Source organism: Oryctolagus cuniculus, chromosome 14 (genome assembly GCF_051225735.1).
Source record: "Oryctolagus cuniculus isolate XC-2025 breed Fujian yellow rabbit chromosome 14, ASM5122573v1, whole genome shotgun sequence".
NCBI lineage: Eukaryota > Metazoa > Chordata > Mammalia > Lagomorpha > Leporidae > Oryctolagus > Oryctolagus cuniculus.
In genome coordinates, this window is record NC_142880.1 from 40,971,528 (window position 1) to 40,990,813 (window position 19,286).

The 19,286-nt window shown below is 40.3% G+C and overlaps 1 protein-coding gene across 6 annotated transcripts in view; it reads right to left on the reverse strand.

Annotated features, from left to right (window-relative positions):
* Positions 1-19,286, reverse strand: part of CTNND2 (catenin delta 2) — a 993,743-nt gene that overhangs the window by 643,189 nt on the left and 331,268 nt on the right. Inside the window, exon 1 of one of the 6 annotated variants that reach the window (XM_089312618.1) lies at positions 10,468-10,728. The exons of 4 other annotated variants lie outside the window; for them this stretch is intronic. In XM_089312618.1, the coding sequence (XP_089168744.1) occupies positions 10,468-10,572 (105 nt within the window). In that variant the 5' untranslated portion in view covers positions 10,573-10,728. Of the gene's footprint in view, positions 1-10,456; positions 10,729-19,286 lie in introns of those variants that run through there. One more of the 6 variants, XM_089312619.1, reaches the window with a different exon arrangement.

Consider the following 19,286-nt stretch of genomic DNA (forward strand, 5'->3'; position numbering starts at 1 on the left):
CATCAAGTACCTGGTAATAGTAATAGACAGAATTAAAAAGGAAGGAATGTACATAATGGGAAGCAGTCCACACAGCAGACTCCTAGAACAATTCGCTGTAAATGAGACTCTGATTTCAGAATCAACCCTTAAGGCTTCCTGGTCTGGCTGAAAGGCCTGTGAGAGCATTTCACGCATGGAAGGCTAAGACTCTGGCAAAAAATATCCTACATGAAGGATCTCTGTGAGACCTCAGTGGAAAGAAGGGGCCCTCAATGAAGGATGTACTTTTCCCTGAAGGGAGAACATCAAAAGACCTCCATAGCCTTGGCAGCCCATGGCAAGAGCCTCGGGTGATCACTGATGTCATAAATAAGAGTGTTACTTGTTAAAGGAGCAACAGAAATTACTTACTCCCCATGTAGGACCTCCATCCTTAATGAGTTGTACAATGAGAATTAACTGTAAATCTTGCTCTCAAACTGTACTCTATATGTTGTTTCTGTCGCTCCCCGTCTTCGTGGAGGAGCAACACTGAACCCTGCGCTGTTCTTTCGTCTGCTCGGCCTTCCCCGGGTTTGCTGCTGGTTCTTCCCGGGTTGGCTACTATCCCTTCCACCTCCGTGGAAGGGCAGTTCCCCCTGGCCACATTCCCCACTTCCGCAGGGGAGCGGCACACCGCCGGCTGGCTCTCTGGGGGCTGCACAGGTGTTCCCTTAGGTGTTCCCCATAGATGTTCCCGGTGCATGCCGTCTCTCTCCTCCTTTATAGTCCTCCTCCGCCAATCCCAACTCGGCTGCCCACACGCCGAGTATGCTGCTCTCCAATCAGGAGCAAGTCCTACAGTTTATTGGTTGAACTGGAGGCAGCTGTGCGGAAGCTGTTTACTTCTCTCCCAGCGCCATATTGTGGGAGAGCAGATGCATAGAATAAGTCCTAATTCCAGTAACTCAGTCCAGTCCGGGCTGCTCCCCACAGTTTCTGTGTGTGGGTGCAAACTGTTGAAATCTATACTTAACATGGAGTTGGTCCCCTGTATATAAAATCAAACTAAAAGTGAACCATAATGAAGAAGGGGAGGGAAAATGGAAAGGGAGGTGGTATGGGAGTTGGGGTGGGAGGGTAGGTAAGGGGGAAAGAACCACTAAATTCCTAAAGTTGAACCTAAGAAAAACGCATCCATAAAATAAAAAAAAAAAAAACAAAACCAAACCTCACTACTGTTTTCAGACAATGTCCTCATTCTGGTTTCATTTGGATTCTCTCTCTTACCTGTTGATAGCCCAGTTCAATTCTGAAGACGAGACATTTGACACATTATTCCATATGTGCTCTGAAAAGTGTGAAATATTTAAAACCCATAACTCATCTTTTAACTTTGAAACTGAGTTGTCATTAATGTAGCCTGAAATTACATTAACTTTCTAAACCTTACCAAATAGTTGCCTCATATAAAAATTGAAATCAATTAAGCTTCAAGCTCTTTTTTCTAAACTGTGACCAAAACAGACTTCTCTACATTATTGACTCCAGTCAATAGCTTTGAACCTACATACCAGGTTGGACAAGTATGCCAAATTTTTAAAAAATATTCCTTAAAATATTTATCAACTTTTCAAAGTTTTTATTTATTTTCATTCATTTGAAAGGCAGAGAGACACACACAGAGGACTGCCATTCACTGGTTTACCCCCCAGATGCCAGCAACAGCTGGGACTGGATCAACCTGAAGCCAGAAGTCAGGAACTCAATCCAGGTCTCCCAGGTGCATAAAAGAGACCCAAGTATTTGAGCCATAACCTACTACCCCTTACGGTGTGCATTATCAGGAAGCTGGAATCAAGAAGGGAACCAGCACATGAACCTAAGAACTCTGATACAGGATGTGGGTATCCCAAGCAGTGTTTAAATAGCTGCGCAATATGTCTGTCCTCTAAATCTTTTTTTGTTTTATCTCCTATTTTCAGCATTGTATATTTTCTTGAAACCCAATTCTTTATCAAGCATATGCATATGCTCTTAGCTTTGTGTAATCTTCAGATTCTATAATCTCACTTTGAAGACATCAGTCCAATTCTTTGATTGGAATTTTTAATAGAAAGTACATAGCTCAATGCTCTATCAGACTTCTCTTCACTTGGATAATGATCTACTAAACAGGGTATTCAATGGAACAGGTAAACTTCACGAATCATTACCACATAAAATTTAGCATACACCTTGGATGGTTTCCTGGTACCTGTATGTAGTACACTGTGATGTCAGTATTGTCTCATTAACCCTCTATCTGCAGAATGGCTGGTGGTTATGTGCCTATTTGCAAATAAGGAGCTATCATTCACAACTGTGGGATCTCCTTCTGTGACCCTCAACTCCAGTTACAATCAAGACAGAAGATCTTGAAGGGACAAATGCCTCAGCTTCAATAATTACCTGTTCCTCATAGCTTAAATTTTGGCAGAAAAGTACATTTGTATCAAATAAAATCAAAGAACAGAAAATAAATGATCTTGTTAAAAGATTTCTGCTGGGGCAGGCATTTCACCTGTTAAGATGTCAGTAAAGGTACCCACTTCCCATATAGGAGTGCCTAGGCTTGATTCTAAGTTCCAACTCCTGACTCTAACTTCCTGCTAATGCGGACCCTAGGAGGCAGCAGGTGATGGCTCAAGTACTTGGGTCCCTGCCATCCACCTGGGAGACCTCAGATGAGCTCCCAACTTACAGCTTTGGCCTGCCCCAGTCTCAAGAATTGTGGGCATTTGGGAAGTGGTCAGCAAATGGGATCCCCTCTCTATCCCTTGTCTCTTTCAGAAAAAAAAAAAAAGACTTCCACTTGGAGGAATTTTTACCAAGGATGGAGATCACTAGATGAGTATATCATCATACAGACTATCCCAGTAACTCAGATGAGACCCCACCTTAGCCAATTTGGTGTGCTCCACAGCTAAAGAGTGTACCTCTATCCTGGTACTAGGAAACCCTTGTAGGTGAGACAATAAAATGCTATTCATTCAGAAGGAATCATGGAGTTGAAACTTTATACAATTAAGGAACCCAATCTAGAGAAGGGTTAAGTGATGGTCTGAAAAGCTATGCAGCTTAAATGAGAACTAGCAAAGCAAAGAAAATGAAATAATGTTAGCACCAGAGATGGACCATATTGTATTCTGCTGTTTGTTCTTAAAATATATTACCCCAGTAAAGAAAGAAAGCTATAAGCAAGCCAAACACTTAAAACAAAAGAAAAAAAAAGAAAAGAAAAAGAAGAGACTGGCCAGAGACGGTTACTGTACACGTTTTGGTACAGTATTCATATTGACCAATTTTCTGGTGAGAGCATTAAGCACAATGGAATATCACCAGCAGTGAGCTTTGCTAAAGCCAGGTGCATTCCTCTGGGAGAATAGTCACCTTCTGATGTTACCCTTTTAGTATTCTGCCTTCAGATGTTGTGAATATCCATATTATTCTAAGAAAACAACATTATCTAAAAATAAATAAAGGTTTATAATACAGGCACAGCCACTTCTAATATTGCTCCAGTAAAATGTTCTGCTACAGATGGAGGGGGAAGATACCACATACCTTGCACATGCCATGGCATTGCACCTGCACTGCGGTGATAAGAATGTCACTCTTCTCACAGTAAGAAAGTTATATTCAAAACCCACACACATTTTCTTAAAATCCTACAATTGGCAGTGCACTGGGGCCAGCATAGAAAAATTGAGCCTCTGACCACCAATCCCATATTCTTTCTACTAAAGCACAGCTAAGCGGATTAATTCATAGCTGGTTAAATACACTAAGAATTCTGTCTCCATTGAAAACTCATCTTTTCTCATCTCTAAAACAGATCAATGTTACCTATCAACAAGTACAACAGTTTACCTGGCTTCCTTTTAAACATGAACATGGCCATAAGCTCTTACACAAAATTGACACAGAGAGACTTGTGTGATCTTCCTGGGATGGGTGTAGCCCTTTGTAACCATAACATTCTGAACCCCTAGATTATTTTTCTCTTTAAAAGAAGTAATAGTGTGTTCATCAGTTTTTGCTACTATAACAAAATTTCTGAGGCTGGCTACTTTGTAAAGAACAGAGGTTTTGGGGGGCTCACAGTGCGGGAGGGGAGGGGCCTCATCTGGCAATGGTGTTCTCACTGGCTAAGTCCTCGCAGGACACTGTAAACAAGAGACAGGCAGTGTGGTCTCTCGATTCTTATATTCTTGAATGCTCTTTGGTCTAGCAGTTCTCTAGACAACCCTTTAGAAACACAGATGTCCAACCTGACCTCAGAAAACTGTATTTATAACAGTTGCCCTAGAGGGTTATGATAGGGGGCGTTCCTATTGCATCAGACTATGGATCCTGGAGGATTCCAAATCAGAACTTGTCCATCAGGGGGCCAAAGAGTTGCCAAAAAAAAAAAAAAAGGGGGGGGGAGAGGTACCTGGGGTACTTGAATGGAGCTCAACAGCCACACAAAACAGAGGGGAGGGGTATGGCATGAGCAGGAAGTCTGTGAGCAGGTAGAAACCTACAGGAACTTAAGTGATATGGGTAAATAGGGCAGTGCCATTAGAAGACTGAAGGGTAAGCTGCACGGTGAAGTACAATGGGCTGAAAATCTTGCACTAATTCATTTCTGTGATTGCAATATGTAATGAAATGAAATACTCAGCTTCATGTCTCATCTGAAGTACTAGGATAATATCCAACATACAGGGTCCTTGTGGGGATTCATTGGGAAGTCAGGACATAACCAGAAGCACACTGGATGTACTCAGTAACGGTATCAATCATCATTTCAGAGTAATAAAATAAGGGTGATGCTTATACATTTTTTAAAAAGATTTATTTATTTGAAAGAGCAATGGGGGTGGGTTGATGGCTACTGCTGGGGCTAGGGCAAACTGAAGAAAGGAACTCCATCCTGGTCTCCTACATGGGTGGTACAGTAGTTTCACTTTTTTTTTTTTTTTGAAGATTTACTTATGTATTTGAAAGTAAGAGCTGGGGGGGGGGGGGGTTCTATCTGCTGCTTCACTCCTCATATGGCTTCAATGGCCAGGACTGGGCCAGGTCAAACCCAGGAGCTTCTTACAGGTTCCCATGTGAGTGGCAGGGGCCCAGGGGCTTGGGTCACATCCCGCTGCTTTGCTCACTGCATTAATAAGAGTTAGATCATAGGTACAGCAGTCAGGACTCCAGCATCACAGTACCCCAGCATCACAGGTGGCAGCTTAACCGGTCCCTGGTTAACACATTTTTAAATGAAGAACTCCCCATTTCTGTTTGATTCTACACATCCAGAGACAAGATAAATTACTAAATGGAAAATGCACGGTGTTTGACCAACATACACATCTACATTTGCAAAGTATATGTGCAAGTACACCTGAGTCTGCACCAGGCTTTCAGGTCTAGGTCAGCAACAGGCAACAGTGCCAGCTCCTCAAGCTACACACAGAGCCTGGAGCTGCTGGCCCACACGGCTGAACAGTGATGGGCTTGAGATTCCTGAGCCTCAGCCCACAGTTAACGCGAACTCTCCCATTCTGATTTTTTTCATCTGTAAGTCTGCATTTACTGCTTCCAGTATTTGGCAAGAGTTCTCTGTGGTAATGTAGGTGCAGTTAATCCTCAACCGCTGCAGCTAGATTTAATTACATTTAGCATTTCAACACTGAATACAGTATCTCTTGAAGGAACTCCATTAATGCTGATGAAAATGGCTAGAAATTGGTTCAGGAGAGCATGAGGGCTTGAAATGAGCCGAAGCAGACGAAATTCATGAAGAGGGAACGTGTGACTAACGTGGAGGCCGTGCAAGAAATAATCATATTCAGAGTCACTCTCCTGTGAGACATGTATTCCAACATTGTACCAGACATGCAAAACAGGAGCCAGGGCTTGCAGAAGGCAGATACCTACTAACCTTTGTATCTTGTATTGAAATGATCAGATAATTGCCAAACATTTACAATTTACTTTCCTTTAAAAGTGATAAAACCTTAGAGTTCACATACTCAGTATTTTAAAGCCTTGAACAAGTAACAGGTTGCTTTGTAATTAGCCATAATGCAGTGTTTATCAAATTCCTAGAACTTGCTCAGTTACTTTTTTTTTTTTAATTTAAGATAAACAAATTTCATGGGTTTCCTCTGAATTTACTTTTGAAATTACATGTGCTAAGTTTAAACTCGACAAATGTGAGATGAACTTGGGATAAAGGCAGATGATTTGATCCATAATGAAAGAAATATATTGTTGGTAGGATTTCCACGTAAGCTAGCATGACCCAAAAATACCAGATAATGTCATGGACATGATTGATATTGATTGGTCATTTTTAGGATCATAAGGATTCTGTTTTATGACAGAGACATAAATATAGCTGCTAACTGATAATGATCACAAAAATAACCCAGGCCAGTGAAATATTTTTCTCATGTTAAACATGGACAGAAATAAAAACAAGCCATCTATTGCTTTAGAGTTTAGACTTCTCTCTTTTTTTAAAAAAAAATATTTACTTATTTGAAAGAAAGGTTTACAGAAACAGAATGAGAGAGAGAGAGAGAGAGAGAGAGAGGGAATCACATCTGTGGCCAGGTTGAAGCCAGGGGCTTCATCCATTTCTCCCACCTAGGTAACAGAGGCCCAAGGACTGGGGCTATCTTCTGCTGCTTTCATGGGCACAATAGCAGGGAGCTGAATCAGAAGTAGAGCAGCTGGAACACAAACCAGTGCTCAAATGGGATGCTGGCATCATACTGTCTGCTTGTCCATTCCTTTGAAGAGGGGGCTGGTGTCCTGGTTCCATGGCTTAACCACTTTCAATACCAGCATCACATATGGTCACAGGTTTGAGTCCCAGCTGTTCCACTTCCTATCCAGCTCCCTGATAATGTTCCTGGGAGAGCAGCAGAAGATGGCTTAAGTGCTTGGGCCCCTGCACCCACATGGGAGATGTGGATGGAGTTCCCAGCTTCTGGCTTCCAGCTTTGGTGTGGCCCAGTTTTCGCCATTTCAGCCATTTGGAAAAGTGAAACAGCAAATAGAAACTCTCTCCTGTTCTCGCTCATAACACTTTCTTTCAAATAAACACAATAAATCTTTAAAAAGTTCTTCAGAGAAGGTGCAGAAAATTTACAGAACTTACGGCAGAGCTAACACATTGCAATGTCATGAGTTTCATGGTGGAAGGAAAGGAGGAACAGAAGCTGAAGGTATTTATCAAATTTCCACAGCTAGAGAGAGGGTGGTAAGAAGGGACAAGATTCTGGGTTCTCCTGCTAAGAGTCCATCTGACATCAAGCCATGGATGCAAACTTCTCAACTACTCTTCTGCTGAGAGGCAAGAGACTCAGCTAAGGGTGCTGGTGGGAAGGAAAATGAATTTGCTAGCTATTACTTAGACCCCTTCTCAATTCCTTAACATTGACTAATATACTTTACTGATCATTTTGCGTGCTCACCACTATCTTTTTAATCTGGAAAAAAAAAAAGCAAAACATATTTGACACTTTTCTATTGAATGACAGGGAATCTATAAATGCAGATCTTCATAGGTACATTGAACAAATATGCCAAGCATGGGTCTGGGTGCTGGGAATGCATCAGTGAAAATAATTAGACAAAAATCCCTGCCCTCACCACGTTTACATTCAAGTGGAGAAATGTGCAGTGAACAAAATGAACGCATAGATGCTGTGTGCCTCCTGCAGTAAAGGCAGCGGAGAAAGGACATTCAGGAAAAGGCCAGCTGTGCAGGGTCATTGAGGTGACTGACCTCACTGGGAAGAAGCCATCTGGGCCAGTGTCGGAAAGATATGAGGGAGGAAGGCATGAACAGATCTGGGTGGGGAGGAGGGGCTGAAGGAGAAAGGGGAGCTGGGGGATGTTCTCAGCCAAGGTTGGCTCGGAGCGTGTTCCAGGAAAAGCAGCCATTTCCCATGCTGGAGCCTAGTGAGCAGCAGGGAAGAACTCTATGGGAGAGTCAGAGTGGCAGGTGCAGAGCACTGTGTCCCTGGGTGGTCCCTCTAGGGACTTGGACCTTTCCTGTCATGCAGTACATTTTCAGAGGATTTCTCTGGCTACCCTCTGAACAGTTCTGATAGTCATTTCTTCCTGGTTATGTTGTGACATTGTTCATCTTTATCCCAGCTAGTGGGGAGAATCGAATAAATACATGTGAAAAGGCATGGCATATACAACAACACTGCCACGTTGTCCTAGCCCTCACCACCATCAGAGCAACTATCTAACTCCATCACAGTTACCGCTTCTCACACCTGGATCCTCACCAGAACCCTTAGTTCTGGAGCCCCAGGGAATGTCTCCTTCCAAGTATGCAGTGACTTCGACAACACTCAAAAAAAGGACTGCAAAACAAATACTACAAAACCCACGAATGATACGTGAGCTCTGTGATCCAACTCCAAGTCTGAATTCACCCATTAGTAAGCTACTTATAGAAGCACAACCCTAAATCTTCATGTCTAAGCCATTTCAGCTGAAAGTTTTAGTCGGGATTCTCCATTTCTTGTCCATTTTGATGAGAGCTTGCTTGAATGGTGTGGGAAAATATATTTTTAAACATTTGAAACTACTTTTCTGCTTATCTTATTGTACAAATATATTTATCATTAAAATAGCCCAGAAAGAAGAAGTTTGCAACTTGGCAATCAGAAATCCTCAGAAGTATTTTTTTAAATCACACTTTGATTATGTGCTGAAATGCCTTCTAAAATACTTCTATTGTCTTTAGATGACCCACATGATAGAAACATCAGGATTTAAAGAGAACTTTATAAATAGTTCAAATTTTCTTCTCATATAAAGTTTTTATATTCTGTGATATAAGATAATAAAAACTTATGCTATCTAATTAGTTTTTATTTTTATTTTAAAAATCCTTTGCTTGGATTATTGTGTTCTAGAGTTTTGAAGATTTTGCATCACTTGAATCTATTTCATTGATGTTATGAAGAGTTTGGGTACACAGACAACACATTTCTCACGTGAAGCTTCACAGTTATTTCTTCTAGGATTTAGGCAACATTATTACATGGCAGTCAACATGGAAATCCTTCTCCAAGGTCAAACTTTTCTTAAATGACCATTCTTCATCTGTACCATTAAAGTTTACTTTCATCTCTTAAAAACAAAAAAGATTTCTTAAACTTAATATGATTAACACAGACTTTAAACTTTTAATGATTTGAAATTAAATATTTAGTAAGAGGTGCCCCCAGCGTGTACATAATCCTTTCTTTGTTAGCTTCATTGAAATAAAGCATTTTCATGGCTAGGTGATTAAAATATTAAGACTCATGACACTATGTTTCTCATAAAAAGAAACAATTTTTAAGTGAACTTGGTCATTCTTTGTATTTATATCTGAGTTACAAAGTCATTCACTTTTCAAATGACATCAAGTAAAAGTTTTATTTTTCGATAGTTGTAATCAAGCTGAAATCATTCTTTGCCACTAGTATTATCCACTTGAAAACACTTTAACTTTAAAGCTATTGTGCTTGGAATTCTACAAGTTATATCTGTTTTGTAAATATCTAACCGTCTAATACACAATCCCCCTTCATCATGCCAAATTGCCAGATTTCTCAATCAATTTGTTTCTCTGTTGAGTAGCACAAATATTTTAGCTAAAATGGCAGCACAGGTGAAATCCACAGAGCCATTATAAATTTTGGTCAACGATTCTCTCAGTGAGTTATCTGAAGGCAAGCTATCTGGAGTCACTTGGATGGTAAAGGTTTCCTGTAATTATGGGATGTGTGCTTTCCATTCACACCTGTACCATTTGGAAAAATCAAAACATGTAATTATGGTACTCTAGTTCTAATATAAATCTCAATGAGAACCAAACACTCTCTGGGAGAAAGGGATGCAATGCAACAAGTTAATGGTCCATTACAGTGGATTTTACAGTGACTTTACACAGTAATACTTGTTGGGTGATTTTCATGCCTTTATGGTTTATGAGTAATTTCTTTCTGGGTGGGGTTATTCATTAAATTGTGCACCCGGGTAAAGATAGACCCACAATTTCCAAATCAACTCTTGCTTAATGCATATTGAATTGCAAATATCTATTTACATGGATAACTTTAACTGTCATAAAATGGAAAGCATGTATCTGTGGCATAGGAAATTTTACTAAAAACGGTTTTAAAGAGCTGTAATCATTAGTTAATAGGGAAATGGCACATCCAACATTACAACCACTTTCTGCTTAATTTGGTTATTTGGCTTTTACTACCTCACTGTTCACACACAGAGTAAACTGACAGCCATGAGATCAGAAGTAAAATTAGACCATCTTTTCTACATGTAACTCACAACCTGCACTTTTAAAACTTTAGCTAAAACCATCACAAAGCATTAATAATGAAATCACTGAAAAACTAAATACAGTTCATTTTCACTTTGTTTCTTTTACCTTTACTGTACCTTTGGAAAAAAATGGTCCTGAAATACTTGGAATGTGTGGTCTAGGCAAACCAGCGGACTTGTCTTCCTTCCTTCCCAGGACGCGCTGCAGGCGGTTTCAGGCATCCACCCACCTGCTCCTCCCTCCCTACACCACCGGCTAAAAGAAACCACAGAGGAGCTCTAAAAGGGCGAAGCGAGGGAAAAGCAGCGAGAACGTCCGGACACCAAATGATCACAGTTTAATTTCTGCTTTCACTCTCAGTTTAGGAGAAAGCAAAGCAAGATGCATCAGAGATCCCACAAGCCTAGTGGCTGCCTTCTTGAGAGAGAATAGAGTTCAGCCAGGCACAAAGGTCTCCATGGCAACAGTGAATTTAGACCCCCACCAGCATTATTTATGCAACATTTCATCACAAAAGGACCCTCCCACCAGCCTGCCTGGCAAATTCTAGTTTTCTAGACTTCCACTCCCTCACCCTGAATTTCTATCTAGACTCAGTTATTTGCATCTAGAGTCTCAGCTGTCTGTATCATGAAAAACAGAACAAAACTAATGAAACAACAACAGCAGCCACAAGCCAGATGACGAAATCATCCTCAAACTGAACCCAGACTTTTTTCCCTTGGTGAATTCTACAGCAAGAAACAGATTCAAGGTTTTTCAAGTCCACATCCAAAGCACTCGTTTTATTTTTCTTCCTTTAAATTTGAAAAAATACTGATTTTCATTTGATTTAAAAGAGAGACAGAAGGAAGGAGATCTTTCATCTGCTGGCTCATTCTCCAAATGCCCTCAACAGCCAGGGTTGGGCCAAGATCCACCCCATCTTCCACAGGGTTGAAAGAGGCCCAACTATGTGAGCCACCATCCGCTGCTTCCCAAGGATCCTTCAACAGGAAGCTGGATCAGAAGCAAAGGAACTGGGATTCCTGATGTGGGATGCAGGTATCCCAAGTAGCAACGTGACTGCTGAGGCACACACCTGCCCCCAAGTCACTCTGGTTTTGATTTCAAAGATGGACAATTGTACAGTGACAAGTAGCAAGATCTAACTCAGAGGGCTCACGGAAAGGTGAACTTGTCTAGAAGTCGCTTTTTGAAGTTAAGTTTTATACATTGATAACAACCGCAGCTATTACACTACCTCAGCTTCATTGAAGTCTTCTACTTGATTCTGCTTCAGCCACAAAACCCAGCCAAGTATTTTAGTAGTTTTTATTGAACCATATAATAAATGGAACCCAAGTCCACAGTATATAATTAGATGACCAGCAGCAAATTATTGTAAACAGAGATAGAACCCAATGCAATTAGACTGCTTTAAGATATCAGCACAAGTTTCCCAACTTTAAAACAATGCACAATATAAATTGTTAGGATAATACTTGACAAAGTTGAAAGAAACGTGCAGCCTTCGCTGAAGTGTTGTATTTCGTGTTGTAATAGCTGAAATAAGAACTGAACAAGGTGACTTTTAAAAATGAGGTTTTGATCATTTTCCAGACGATCAAAGCTTACTAATTAAAAATTTAAACAGTGTATACTTTAAAAAAATTGAGAGGCAGAAAGAACAAACAGGGAGAAAGAGAGAGACAGATGAACAGAGTGGGTGAGCTCATATCTGCTGGTTTCCTCCCCAGTCACCTGTAAGTGCCTGGTACTCAATCCAGGTCTCTCACCTAGTAGCAGGGACCCAACCACGTGAGCTACCACCTGCTCCCTCCCAGGGTGCACGTTAGCATGAAGCTGGAATTGGAATGGGAGCTGTGACTTGAACCCAGCCACTCTGACAAGGGATGCTGTTGTCCCAAGTGATGTCATAACGACTAGGCCTGCCCCCAGACACTGAATTTTTATCAAGCACAGGGTAGTTCTTACAGCACACACTCCCCACAACAATTCCACTGTTCTTTTAAAACGGCTGTACATCTAGACCTAAATCATGCACCCTGATTTTCATCTTGACTCTATGCTGGCTATATGAAAAAACTGCAAGAAAATTCCCAAGTGCTGACATTTCCTGTGAATGCATATTTCAGATGATATTCTGTGGCCTGCAAGGCAGACACAGGTCCCTCACATATAACCCAAGCAGACTGTATTCCCCTGGAACAGGATACACCCAGGAGCTCCAGGAGTGCGACTCCTTTCATCCCCCAAGGTGTCCTTGCGACTCTGCCCCTCTCAGGTTTTTTCCCTCCTAATTCTGAAGAAATCATTCAGATAGTCCTCTGACTCGGAAAACTGCAGGAGGGAATTAGAAAGGCGGGCTGGTATTTCCCTTTTGCAAGAAAATGACTTTGCCAAGTGAGAAACGTGAACATCACAGCAGCTTATGGGTTGGCTCCCAGTGGTCTCTGTTCTGTTTTTCTTGTCTTCTTTTCAGTTGTGTCCATGTCTGTTTTCCCCCGCTTTATTTCCACAGAGCACGGCTCCTCATAGTTGCACTGTCCACCCTTCAAGATGCTTCTAACATCATTGCATTTCAGCAATGGCTTCATTGTTGCCTTTTTTTTTTTTTTTTTCCCTTTACTCTCCAAGACCACTTTCCCTTCTTGGCCAGATCTGTGTTAGTCCTTTGTACCTTCTTTGTCTTAGGGCCTCTTCCTTGATTTCATTTTCCCCCATGATTTTAAATTTGGTTAGCCACAAAAAAAAAAAAAAAAAAAAAAAAAAGGCAGGGCCAGCTCTGTGGCGTAGTAGGCTAAGCCTCTGCCTGTGGGGCCAGCACCCCACAAGGGTGCCAGTTAGATTCCTGGCTGCTCCTCTTCTTAAGCTCTCTGTTATGATATGGGAAAGCAGTGAAGGATGGCCCAAGGATGGCACCTGCACGGGAGACTTGGCGGAAGCTCCTGGCTCCTGGCTTTGGAATGGTCCAGCTCAGGCCATTGTGGCCATTTGGGGAGTGAACCAGCAGATGAAAGACCTCTCTCTGTCTCTCCCTCTGTCTGTAACTCTTCCACTCAAATAAATTAAAAAAAAAAAAATATGGCTAACTCTCTCTCACATTACCTGGAGGTAATTTTATCTTTTTTGTATACTTCATCCTGTTCCTTTTTTTTTCTGATTTCTTATTTTTTCTTTTGTGTTGTTAACCCATTGTCTTCTATTCATGCTTTTTGGTTTATTAGTGATTTTTCAATGAAGGCAAATTTTTCCTGGTTGGTCTTGCTAAATATTAGACCGGGAAGGAGAAGAGTGCCGAGTATGAGGGAAGTGAAGAAGCAGGACTCTAACCACGTGGTTCCTCACCCCCCCCCCTTTCTTTTTCTTTTTCAATGAAATATGCAAATTGTGTGAAGCCCAGAAAGTGAGGTATAAACCCTATAGACCTCCTATATATGAGCATGTGACTGATTCTGCTCCTAGTGTTACTAAAAACAGAATTTAATTCACTTTTTTTGTATTTTTGTTCATTTTAGTGCTTCTAGGAAAGAATTAGAATAAACTGAACATTGTAAGACACTCAACATAATTAAATCAAATCCCAAGTAGGCATAAATAATTGTTTTTGATAAAAATTCAACATTTATAATTTAAAAGGGAAAAAAAGTTTGGAAACTAGGAATAGAGGGGAATCTCCTCAATTTGATGATAACTAAATACTAATTGAAAAATTACAACCAGAGGTAAATATGGAAAACTTCCTCAAATATATTAGCTATCATTCATTGTTATTATCATTTTCACTTTAATATTGTACTGAAGGTCTTGGGTAATACAGTAAAAAACAAAAACCACTACAAAAATAATATTTAGAGTACCCACAGAAAAACACCCAAGTAGTATAAGACTATCTCACTAAACACCATACAACATTATCAAAATTAAGGCACACCTAAATGACTGGGGAACATAACATGTTTATGGATTGGCAGACTTAATCTTGCAAAGATTTCAATCTCTTGGATTAATGATAGATTTAATACAAGTCCAATCAAAACCTCAGCATGTTTGTTTTCTTGGGGGTTGGAGGCCTAAAGCAATAGATGCTAGATTTTGAAACTTCTATGGAAATGCAGAGGGCCAAGAAGAAAAAGAAGAAATCAGGATGGCTGATAGATAACACAGTGGTGCAAGAAGAACAAACAGTGAAACAGCAGAGCACGCAGACATCACACCACACATGCACCTGCTCCGTGTGAATCATGATGCCACGGGGAAGAGAATCAACACTCTGATCTGGTTAAAAAAAAAAATGGCAACTTGACCCCATCACCAAAAACATAAAAAACTAGGTACTGACATGAAAAGGGGTGAGAATAAAAGAAACAACATCTCTGTGACCTTGAGGTAGGCCAGCATTTCCTTTCTGGACACAGAATATGCTAATCATAAAAGGACATTAAAAAGTTATAATTGAGACATATTAACATTTGGAAATTCTGTTTACTAAAGATACCATTAAGAAATTGAAAGTGCACCAGTAGGAAATATTTTTACTCTTTTTCTTTATAAATATGTATAAATCTGGAATGTAAAATACTGAAGAACTAATTTGCAAACCCATAAAAACAGGGCAAAATATTTTAATAGCCACTTCAGAAAAAAAGATATTCCTATGGCCAATGAATAAATAAAAAGATTATAAACCTTGTTCCTGTTTAGGATTCACAATTTTGATCACTATGGCATGTTACTACCCATCCATCTGAATGGAAAAGAGTATGAGAGAGACAAGCAAAGAGCAACAGCATGACCAAATATTGGCAAATATCATGTGTTATCAGAACTTCTATATATTATAAGTGGGCATGTTAAATGGTAAAATAAATATGATCTTTGACCTTCTCTTCTAAATGTTTGTATATGCCCACTCTATTTCTCAGCCATGGTAGTCCCTAGGAACACAACAGCAGAAACGTCACGTGGTCCCAATCAGACACTGCTGGAATGCCCAGTGACTAGGTGCACCGTGTATGGTGCACAGTGAATTAATAACTCAGCACAGACAGTAAACCCTCCACCACCACATGCAAGATAATGACTGAATCCCACATAGAATTAAACAACTGTACTTAGTGGCAAATGCGCTCTTCTGTAGGCATGTAATACTTAAAAAAAGAATGTCTTCAATTATTCTTGAGTCTAGATTTTTGGAAGACTTAACAGACAAGTGTGTATAAAATTAGGAACACTGTTTACTTTTGAATATTCTTGATTTTTTTTAAAGGTATTTCTGAGGCCAGCAAGGTGGCTTATCAGGTGGAGCAGCAGCCTGCAGTGTTGGCATCCCACATGAGCACCAGTTTGAGTCCTGGCTTCTCCACTTCTGATCCAGCTCTCTGCTGTGGCCTGGGGAAGCAGTGGAGGTTGGCCCAAGTCCTTGGGCACCCGCACCCATGTGAGAGACCCAAAAGAGGTTCCTGGCTCCTGTCCTTGGATTATCAGAGCTCTGGCTGTTGCAGTCATCTGGGGGGGGGGGGGTAAACCAGCAAAAATAGGACCTCTCTGCCTCTGCCTCTGCTACTCTGTCTTTTTTTTTTTTAACAACGTTTTCCATTTTCTATGTTTTTTAATTAATTTATTTGACAGGTAGAGTTATACACAGTGAGAGAGAGAGAGAGAGAGAGAGAGAGAGAGAAAGTTGGTTCACTCCCATGAAAATGGCTGTAACCACTGGAGTTGCGTGGAGCTGCGCCAATCCAAAGCCAGGAGCCAGGAGCTTCTTCCTGGTCTCCCACATGGGTGCAGGGGCCCAAGCACTTGGGCCATCCTCCACTGCTTTCCCAGGCCACAGCAGAGAGCTGGACTGGAAGAGGAGCAACCGGGACTAGAACTGGCACCCATATGTGATGCCGGTACCCGCAGGTGGAGGATTAACCTACTGTGCCACAGCACTGGCCCCTGTAATTCTTTCAAGTAAATAAAAAAACTTTTAAAAAAGGCATTTCCACCAAGATCCTTGTCCATTTCATTTTTAAAAGTAAATTAAGGATATTTATGTTGTACAAAATAAAGGTACAACTAAGGATGGAGGATTTACTATCTGGTGTACTATAATAAATTTTAAAATGATTGAAGATGTGGTGATCCTCTTGGACAAAAAGAAAGAAAGAAAACTACATTTTAACCTGTTGACCATTTTTATCTACTCAAAATGATAGCAAAGTGGAGGACCAATTAGCACCAACACTGGACACTGACACAAGTAAATTTAATGTCAATTTAAAAAATTTCTCTTCATTAACACAATATTTAGAAGAACATTTGAAAAAAGACTTGGTTCTTTCCTGAAATTTTGGCATTACATTTTCTGAAAATTCACATTCCAAAGTAAAACTCTGTAATTCTATTTATTATCCTTGCAGACTCTAAGGTATAAAATTACACATGATCGACAGCCAAATTACGGAGTCTGACTTCCAAGGGACAGGATGCAACTCTGGCATGAAGATGCTGAGCGATTAGAGAGTTGCAAGGAGGAACATTCTGGGGGCCAACTCAGCCTTTCATTTGCAGTCCAGCAGTTATCTGCTGCCCATGGCCAAAGTCGATAGAGGGGGTTGGTAATGGCAAGAAGAGGAGAAAGGGAAGAGGAAGGAAGTCAAATAAACAATGCTGGACTTCTGCCTGGAGCCCTGGCAGATAAAACTGAAACTGCATGCTGCCTGCCGCTGCCCTAACACTCTTCAAACCTAGCGTGGGACACGGTAAATAAATAAGTCCTGAGTACTGAGACGAGCAATATGTGTTGTCATGCACTAGCTCGTGTTCATCAGGGAAAACCAAATCCTACTAACAAAAGATGCTCTTGTTATCATTTGCTCTATCTGGGTACGAACTCTTTATTTGGGGGTTTATAGTAGCTACCCATTCCTTCACTCTATGCCTTGGACTAAAGCTTGCGTGATGACAGATTAAGAAGAACAAAAGTGTTCATGGGCAGATTTGAAAGTAACTCTACTGTATTCAAAGCACCCTTGGTTTCTGAAATAGGATGTGAACTTGTAATAGTTCAGCAAGCCCTTCTGCATTTTTGACAATGCAAACTTTCAATCTATGAAATTCAAATGATTGTACATTTACAGCATAAAGAAAGCTTGAAGAGAGGAATTTCTAGTTACCAAGTACACAGTGGCAAAGATTGCAAGTGAACATATTTAGAGATCACTTTTTAAAAATACACTAATTTGAGGTAAAGGAATATGTAAGCTATATAGATGATTTGCAATTGCCTCCTAATATACAATAATGCACTGATATTGCTTTGAATATGTGCTCTTTCCCGGTAATAACAATAATAGCAAATATAGAATTCTCACTTTTCAAGCAGTTTCACTCCTCTCTCCTTTCTCTCTCTCTCTCTCTCTCTCTCTCTCTCTCTCTCTCACACACACACACACACATACACGCATTCATGTACATATGTTTGCATGCCAAGACAGGTTGCAATTTTTCCAACCACAAAACAGCTTTTCCTCATGTCAGAACCTCCTAGTTATTACCAGATTGAAAGTGTCTATCATATTTTACACTTCTGCATATCTCAAGCATATATTTAAAGGACTGGTCTTTGAAGAAACAGTTCAAAAATCTCTGATACCCAGAATATTGTATAAATCTCTTAGCATTAAGAGTGGCATTTGGTTCCATTTTTTGCATAATTAGCTCATGTCATCTGATCTCCTCTAACATCTATGTAAAGTGGTGATCATGAATAATACTTGTTCAAAACAGAGTGAGCTCTGTTTCTTGCCTGGACTTAGGTATTATGTCATTGCCCTTGGTTGAGGCACCTAAGGAATACCAATAAGAGGGCGCACATGACTAAGCATTTTAAGTTCTTCCCACAGTGTGCTTGGTAAAACACTAGCCAAAGAGACTCGTTCAAAAGTATTTCTTTACTAAAAGTACTAAACAGATAAATAAGCTTTAAAGAAATCAGAGAGTCCATTTAAAACAAATGCAAGCCAGTTTTTGAAAACACACAGCATTTCAATACATCAAATCATAACTAGACACACATTTTTGTATAGCTCTCCATAGGACATAGTCTCCTTGAGTGTTATCACAGTTTCTGGCTTTTAGTCTGGAACATTCTGTCTTCTAACTTTAAAGAGTTAACTTGTGGCTTGGGAAGTTAAGAGGCAGAGGATGGTGGTTATAGGGGCTCGGTCAAGGGGATGAGGTGTTACAAGGGACACACAGCTCAACATGACTGGCTATACTTCTAGGAATTTAATGGTTTGTTTTTTTCTTTTTTTTATGCTTGTCAGTATCTTTCAAAAGTTGAAAATGGTATATAAATATTTGGTCATGAATCTTTCATGAATTATGGTGGATTCGTTATGTTTCTTCATCAACGCCTGAGAACAATATTTTTTTTTTTTTAAGATTTTTTTTATTTATTTGAAAGGCAGAGAGAGAGAGGAAAGAGAGAGGTCTTTCATCTGCTGGTTCACTCCCCAAATGGCTGTCACGGCTGGAGTGGGCGGGGCCAAAGCCAGGAGCCAGGAGCCAGGAGCTCTTTAGGAGCAATCCTCCACCAATCATGGTTGTCTACCATTTCCAAGAGAATTAAGAGAATTAAGGTCAATGCTATAGACCACATTTTAAAAACCTTTACTGCAAGCTGGAGGAAGAAAAATGGTATCTTTTAATATAGGGATTAATGATGAAGTGCTAAAAATACACTTTGGTCCCCATGGCATTTTATGAAAAGCACAAGATATAACTGAAACCTTTCAGAAACAAGTATGAAACTTTAATATTTCCTGAAGATACTATTTATTAACAACCCACTCAAAAGCCATCAAAAGGGGGTGGCTGGTGTTGTGGCACAACTGGTTAAGCTGTCCCTGGGATGCCCACATCCCATATCAGTGTACCTAGG